This window comes from Diplotaxodon limnothrissa, linkage group LG16 (genome assembly GCF_057381915.1).
Source record: "Diplotaxodon limnothrissa isolate DT_005_m linkage group LG16, D_limnothrissa_male_GT1.1, whole genome shotgun sequence".
Taxonomy (NCBI): Eukaryota; Metazoa; Chordata; class Actinopteri; order Cichliformes; family Cichlidae; genus Diplotaxodon; species Diplotaxodon limnothrissa.
The window spans coordinates 24,808,524-24,816,734 of record NC_140611.1 but is presented as its reverse complement, the minus strand read 5'-3'; the positions used below and the strand labels follow the sequence as shown (position 1 = coordinate 24,816,734).

General features: G+C 38.3%; 1 protein-coding gene across 1 annotated transcript; it reads right to left on the bottom strand.

The window, feature by feature from the left end:
* Positions 1-946: 946 nt before the first annotated feature.
* On the bottom strand, positions 947-5,397 carry cd302 (CD302 molecule). The gene is made up of 6 exons (XM_085374165.1): positions 5,251-5,397; positions 3,432-3,557; positions 3,195-3,311; positions 2,786-2,968; positions 2,650-2,670; positions 947-2,545 (listed from the first exon to the last, which is right to left on the bottom strand). The coding sequence occupies exons 1-6, from the start codon at positions 5,327-5,329 to the stop codon at positions 2,343-2,345; spliced, it is 729 nt and encodes a 242-aa protein (XP_085230291.1). The 5' UTR covers positions 5,330-5,397; the 3' UTR covers positions 947-2,342.
* Between the last annotated feature and the right edge of the window lie 2,814 nt (positions 5,398-8,211).

The following is an 8,211-nucleotide window of genomic DNA, read 5'->3' as shown; positions in this document are numbered from 1 at the left end:
TAACATTTATTAAATTAATAATCCTTTAATTTCTCAGTGTTTTGTTACTACAACAGTTTAAAATCAAGAAGCACACATAACCTGTGCTGAACAATACTTTATTCTAATAGAAATCTTAAGAGACATGCTAGAAATCATTCTTATGAATTACTAACACAAGCTGTTTAAAACTAATGTTTCTAGACCTTTTTTTTTTTTAATTTGTGGAAGAAATGTTCTATTTCCCGTAGACTCAAGATACATTTGTTCCACTATCCCACCTTGTGGCCAAATCTAGAAATTACCTCGACTGCCAGGAAGAAAAGAAAAGGTGTTTACAAAGACTCTCTATCAATGTGCTGCATCAGTAAATGCTGGTTCACAACTGCTTTTAATCAGTCATTGTAAAATGTTAAAAAAAAAAAAACATATCAAGAACGTGTACTTGCCCAGCAAAGAGGCATCCGTTGACAATTTCTGAAGAAACTTTGATGGATTGCAGGCTTCTTGGAAATCTGAAATTAGATGTGCATGAAAGTGAAGGATATCCTGCTGACTTCTTTCAATTCGGTTTCATCTCAGCTTCACACTAAAATGTCAACAGAACCGATGGACTCTTACAGGGACAGACACCCTTCAGCTGACAGTGATTAAGAATGATTTTCACAGACTCTGATTTTGGTAGTCCAGGTCATTCTTCCAGTCTAATTTATGCAGTGACATGTAGATATTATATATCTAGCATAAATGGGAAATATAAGACAGACTAGAAAGTATTCCTATTTTCTGAAATGGCATTGCTAAAAAAAAAAAAAGCAATAGGGTTACTTGTTGCATACTATTAAAAATCATACCAAATGAATCATATATTATGCATTAGTGCTTTAAAAAGAATGTGCTGTGTATTTGAGTGCAATTTTCCATATTCCCCTGATTACCCATTATTACAAACACAAAATATGGTTTTAAGAAATTTGTGCAAATTTATTGGAGAAAACAAAATCAGCATCATACAAAGGTTCCTGCCATTCTTCTGCAATATACTCATTCCATATTCACATCATGCTTTAATCCCCTATAATCATTCAGATTCGGTTTTCTTCTAGAAATTCTAATAGTAAGATTGTCTTTTCCACAGGGCAGCAAGTAAACATTTAATCCCACAGTCTTTTAACCCTTTAAACTATAAAGTGTGATACCCATTGAAATCCTGGAATGAATTAACAGTTTAAATATTTACTGGCTGTATAGTCGGGACAGAAAGGATTCCATGTGCTTTCCATAAACGAGAAACAGCAGAGGAAAACAAATATAAAAGCATTCTGCCAGAAAATCTCATAAAGTTACCTTAAAGTCTTATAATGTTACAGTCATTTTTATTTTTGTGGATTTTTGTTCACCTAAATTGCAACATCATTGTGCATGAAATAACAAGGTGGCTCCTCATGCTTTCTTGTTTGGAGGAAGCAATTAAAAGAGTCCTCTAACTATTGGAAGAAATACTGGACTTTTTTTTTAAGGCAAGTTTAAGCTTTTTATTTGTTATATTCCAGTATGGCTCATACAGAGCTCTGTTAACACTTAAATATATAAAACGTAACCCTGACCGGGTTACAAGGTTGTCTTAGCTTTGGCTTGAAGATTACAGGAGTTTAATTACAGCCTATTTTACACTGTAGAGTTTGAATAATCTGAACAATTACAACAGAGACAAGGTATTCAAAAAAAAGAAAACATTATTGATTGCATTTTAAAAAAAACAACAACAAAAAAACAAAAAACAAAAAACACATGAGATACATATATCTCTTGTGTATAAAGTGGCAAAAATCCCCCCAAAAACTTGTTAATATCCCTTCTTGTTCACCCTCAAGTTTGTGGGACTCCAAACCAAGCTGAATTAACTCTGTAACAAAAATTCCTGCATGCACACAAAACACGTGAAAGTCACACTCCTCATATAATCTTGCACACCACTTAAGGAAGCCATTAGTGCATTTGTTTCAATATGCAAAATAGGAACAGCTGTTGACCATTCTGTAGTGTCTGACGTGTAACCTGACGTTAACGCCCAGTGGTAGCTGAGGAAAATGCACCAATCAGAGATATTTACAAATGATCTGTTGTTAGTGCAGGTGACTAAAAAGCATGTAGATGTAAAAGAAAAATGCTTAGCATCACATTTCTCCCAAACACACATTATTCTGAGTCATGCCACTGACATGCGTTAATCCCAAACTGCTTGCGTAACAATTTTAAGAGTGGACTTCTCTTTGAATGGGAAGAAAAAAAAAAAAAGATAAAACAGCCACCCATGGGGAAGGGTTTGGTGTTTCTTATTTAGGAAGAGAGCGAACGTTCTCCTATGGTGTGCTATCAGTCTCCTCAGCCTCCACCAGGCACGACTGGTCTGTGTCAGGGACTCGGAACGGAGGGTGGTACTCGAATGCCGTGATGATGCCGGAGCCAAAGTTGTGCTTCTGGTGCAGAAACCAAACAACAGCTGAGACTCCCACGATAGCCACCACGCTGAGAATGACGAGGGCAGAGAGCACTGCGCTAGGTTCTGAGGGAGACGATTAACAATATAAGGGAGGTCACAATTAGTACCAAAAACCACAGGAATAAGCACAGAAACCGTGAGGAAATAAAGCTCAAAGGTTGACTTACTCCGCTTGGCTTTCTCTTTATCTGAAAAGTAAATAAAGACAGAAAACACAATGTGAGGCACCAATCGCAGCCCTGTTTTCTGAAGTGACAGATTCAAATTCCAGTGCAACATAAAGAAAAAGAAAAGAAATCTCACCCTGGGCGGCTTCACAGATTACCCCATTCTCCAGGTCATCACTGCAACTGACAATTTCCCACTTTCCTGTGTTTGTGTGCAGAGCTGCACATTTATCCATGGGCGCGAGATCTGACGTCAAAGAGCCATCCTCCCAGTTAGAGAAAGTCACCGCGTTGTCGTGAAGCCAGGTCATGTTTTGAGCTGACCAGACACATGAATTGTTATTTCACATATTTAGAGGTTTTAGGGCAACTATAGTTAAAGAGTATATTTTCATTAAGCTTCAGCATTCCTCTAGCATTCACAGACAGACACAGAAGTGATGTCCATCTTTTTGCCCTTAGTTTCTCAGTTTTCCACCTAGTGACCTCCAAACAACGCTGTTAATTAGTTATGAAGCTAGCCGAAAGGTTTTCATGAAACTTACTGTTTGAGTCGTAATACATTCCAAGCCACACGATGACCGGCGGGCTATTTTTCCACACTTCGGGGCTATAGTCGATGACAAATTTATTCTCCTCCTCACTCTGGATCGTCAAAAGTTCTAGGAAAACAATCACAGTAAATATGAACGCGTAATCACACGCGTTGATAATGCAGTCGATTTGACTTCTTGTTTTTAAACACAGGAAACATTTGAACGTAACATGGCTCGGTCATCTACCGAAGCCTTTGCAGTGAGTTTTTGCATCTTCAAAGCTGTAGCTTTTGATTTTGTCTTCGTCTCCGTGGACAAAGTGGTAACATCTGTCCTTAAAGGGCACCCAGGTTCGTCCATCTGCAGGGCAGCCTGAAAGAAACAATGGAGAGCCACCCTGAGACCTACAGTTCAGGACAATTTAAACCAACACTGTCGATGAAGTGTGTCGGAGAAGTGCCCCAAGTTTGTAGGGTTAAAACTACCCGAGGCTCTGGATCTTCTTTAGTGTTCTTTGCCAGGACTTCACTAATGCAGCCCACTGTGTGGTGTACACAGCCAGACTAATCTCAGTCTTCATGATATTCCACTTTGTGTCACTGTCATGAATCATCACGTGACCTATACTCCAGCAAACCTCTGTTTTCAATCTGTTGCTCCTGTCTGCAGTGAAATCAATGAATGCCAGGGTGACACGCTATTGCTAGCTATACATGTTCCACCATGTTTGATGCTGCTTTACAACTTTCATCTGTTCACCATTTTGATGCCATTTGTTTGGTGTTACGCACTACAACTTTTTTTTTCAAGGTTTTGAGAGCAACAACCTCACATTTTTGCTTTTGTGCATCTCAAACCATTTGCATCTAGTGCAGAGCCTCTGAGGATTGTGGTTATGAATATGACTGAAAAGGAAACATGTACTTCTATCACCTTGCTGTTCAGTCACAAAAAGCCTTGTGCCTTTCCACAGATTCCTAAGCAGGGGTGGGCAATTAATTTACCCAAGGGGTCATGTGAGAAACTGGGCCCCCTGGGTAAATGAATTACCCACCTCTGCTATAAACACACTAATGCTTTACTTGAGTCTGATTATTATCCTGCAGTGAGAGACAACTTCACCTCAATGAAAATGACAATCTATTCTAAGCCACACGGGCTCCTCTTTGTCCATGTGGCTTAGAATAGATTGCTATAGATGTCAAACAGTCATTTAGGTGCCAGGTGTCCAATTACTTTTGGGTATTCCGCTTAAAGAAAAGTGCAAGCAAGCACAATTGTTTTGGCATCGTGATAACCTAATCAAACTAAAACTGAGACCTGTAAAGCTATGTCCATTATTTCATTTCAAACCGATGCCCTTAAAGCACATTAATGAGAACAAAAATGGGAAATCAGCAGTCAAATTCATAAAACTTGAGACGCTTTGCGTCATAACCCAGTTGGTTGCTTCCAACTTGTGACCACAGTTCCTCTTTTATTAGTGTCTCTATTCTGTGTCTGGCAAATGGTGGCATGATTTTATTTATCAATTTATTTTTGGAAATAAGGTTATGTGCTAATATGGAGTTCTAGTACAGCATAGGCGCAAAAACTTGTGTTTTCACTTCAAATCTGCCGTGATTAGCCACCCTGAGGCGAAATACAAAGAATGCTAATGCAGTAAGCACTCAGACAAGGTTTAAAAAAAAAAAGAGGTGAAGCCCTGATTCTTTCTTTTAAAGAGCCTTTGGAAACAAACGACAGGCGTGCACTTTCACTCGGATACGTGCACGTACGCAGTGTGCTAACGGTGGCTCGCAAGTTACGTGATACAAGCAAAATACAGTGTCGACATTCAGGAAAGTTGGTTAGGTAACATTAATAAATGTATTTACATTTCTACCCGCAGTCTAAAAACACGAACCCCTCCAAACCCAAAGTAAACACACACCAGAGAGCGCAAATAACACAGGCCTACGCACTGTTCAACCCAGCGGTGTAACGGCCTGACAAACCATAGCATGCCTTTAAAACATATCGCTTCCTTTTAGCTTAGAGCTGAGGTTCAGTTTTAAGACCTTACCTCCCGTCAAAGCCAGCTGAACACACAGCACGAAGACACACCACAACAGCGAGCGGTGACTTTTCTTCAGCGACTCCATGTCTGAAATCTTGTAGCACCAAACTTGTTTTCTGACTGTTGCTCGGTCCAGTCAGCCGCAGCGTGAGCAAAATCCCACCCACCCACACACCCACAGCAAAAGCACAGCACACGAGTCACAGCACGGCCTGAACACGAGTAAACATCGCGGTTATCAGTGGGAGATGGTGAAAGCAGCATTTATTTGGGGTCGTTATTGCTGATTTCAATGGCTTGAACAACGCGGAGAACGATATAAATATAATCTCCTGCGCATTGTAATTACAAAATACGGCACGTCGGCAATTAATGCAAACGGATGCAAATTAATGGAAAAGTTTCATCTTCCGTGCTTCTGTGAATATAATTCGTTTGTGTTGTCACAAACAAGTGCAGTCCACTCGGAAGAGCTTTTGCAGCACGATTTGCACATACTAGCCTTTAGATGGCGCTGTAGGTCCAGTTTCCACAACAGTTTGGGCAATGTACTGCTATTGCTTCTCACAAACATACGATAAAAGGGTCTCTCTGAGTTAAAATTGCTGTAATTGTAGACTTCCCTTACTCATTTTGCTGATGTGGTGAAGTATTTCAGATAATGTTGTTAATTACTGTATTCAGATTGTCCTTTGAAAAAGGATAATTAGTAATTATTAGTAACAGTAACCCACCATGTGACAAAATGTATCAAAATGTAAATGTCAAAAGGTTGTTGGTTCCTATTTTACATACTTTTATTTTAATTATCAGCTCACATATAGGCAAAGGTGCATTTATTCAGACATTCTTATCGATTTGTCGTCCCCTCCCTGCATCTGAAAATTTGCTTACTGCTTAGAAACTGTTTATATCATGCTTATTATGCTTATTCCTCTGTATTTAACCACTTAGTAACCAGATTAAATTAAATATAAATATTTTTTTAAATTAATTTTTAAAATTGTTAATTGTATATTTAATTGCATGTTTCAAAACTAAAAAGAATTCGTCACCATTATTTTGTCAAAAGCAAAACAAAACAAGTTTTTGAAGACGGAGCCTTTGCAATTGTTTTGTTATGTAAACATGAACAATTCACTGTCTGTCTGTCCTCTTAAAGAGGTTTAAATGAATTTCCTAGTAAATTTAACATCCTAGTCCCTCCAGATATACACATATAAAATTGTATTGTATTTAATTTTTTTAATAAGTGGTTTCGTTTCATAAGTATTTGTACTGTTAACTTCAGAACTTTCTGTGTGATACCTATTACACTTGTTTATCACAGGGTTCACTGATCCATGGCTTTTTCAAAATATAACACACACACACACACACACACACTATATGGTTCCACTCTTCTTGCAATTTGAACACCCTGAGCTGGTATAAGAAAACAATGCACTGCATCAAAATGGGTATGAATATAGGATGCCTCCAATGTAAGCAAAGAAGAGAGTGGATATGAGGGCCTCATTTAGGCAAAGAGTGGTTGTTGTTCGGGGGGAAAACAAGGTTTCAACTCCATTGCTTGTAGGCGCATGTGGCAAAAACACAGACAGCTGGAGCGTGAGTTTTGCTCCTCGTCTGGAGCCGGTGGCTTCCCGTAGGGTGGCTCAGCACTCTGCAGGAGACTGCGGGGACCCATCTGCCATGGCAAGGCCTGCTCACAGACAGTCACATCCAAGCTTCTAGAGCGCCCCAGTGCACCCACTCACCCCGCCCAGGCCATGCATGTTGTCAGAAATACCATGTGACAGAGTTAATATCTTTCCTACCAGGTCCTCACCTTCTGGGCTCAAAGCATAGCAATTCATAAATATTGGTAGACCATCTCAACAAGAAGCCTATTGTCTTCCTCTTATATTAGTGTCAGAAAGTCAGAGCTTCAGTTTAGCCTGGATATTTAATATAATAAAAAAACTGAACTGTCTTATAGTTACCTTAAGGTAAAAATACAGGATATATTTCATATTACACCACATCTTGGAGGCCTAAATGATCACTTCTGATGCATGACTTTTTTATATATATATATAGTCGAAGACATAATATTTTGAGCCAGCTGCATGAGATAATAATGTCTCATTAATTCAGTGAGTGGCTATCTGAAAGACTGATTAATGTGGAAGGAAGGAGATGTGCATGGTCACATTACTTGAGTGTGTTTTCTGGGAGAAAACTGACAGCAAAGTGACCTTTATCAGCTGCTGTGTTGACGGGGGAACTAAACAGATGTTCGTTTTCTTGCATTTTGTGCATGCGTGTTTTTTTAATTTTATATGGCTGCTGAAAAATGTCAATCCACCAATAATTTATAAATGACTATAAAGATAATTTTAGGATATTTATGCATATGCTTCTTTTGGCATGTATATTTTTTTGTTTGCCAATTTGAGCTAGATTTTCTTTTCTTTTTTCCAAGCTGTCTGAGAAAAGGTAACTCGTTAACGCATATATATTTTCCAAATTCTAATAAGGCCAGTTTCCTTATAAAACCTCAATTGGAAGTGAGAGACTAAGTGAGAGACGCTTTGGATTTCAGCCCTCTGAAGCTGCAGCCAAGCTCCAATAACAACCATCATATTAAAATTTATTGTTTGACTGTTTTAAAAAAAATATTGTGCTGGCAAACCGCACAAATTACGTATTTTACATAACTAACTAATGCAAGGTTACCAACCAGTAAACTCAATTAAGATTTGTATTCAAGATTCACCATATAAAAAAAAAAAATTAAAAAAAAAAAATTATCAGGTCTCCTTGGAAATAATGAGGCAGAGTAAAAGTAGATTTCTTTTTTAATCCAAAAAAGTCAAAGAAATTAACAGAATAAAATTTGGGCAACAATCTACTAGGGTGGAAAAACAAAAGGAAGTTTGGGGCTTAACAAACACAATAAAACAGCACAATAAAACAGAAATA

Excerpts from the sequence above, each read along its gene's own strand:
- cd302 (XM_085374165.1), bottom strand. The coding sequence starts at position 5,329 with ATGGAGTCGCTGAAGAAAAGTCACCGCTCGCTGTTGTGGTGTGTCTTC. Across the intron at positions 2,671-2,785 it reads AATCTGTGAAGCCGCCCAGG|ATAAAGAGAAAGCCAAGCGG; the intron begins GTGAGATTTCTT and ends TTTACTTTTCAG. Across the intron at positions 2,546-2,649 it reads TAAAGAGAAAGCCAAGCGGA|AACCTAGCGCAGTGCTCTCT; the intron begins GTAAGTCAACCT and ends CGTCTCCCTCAG.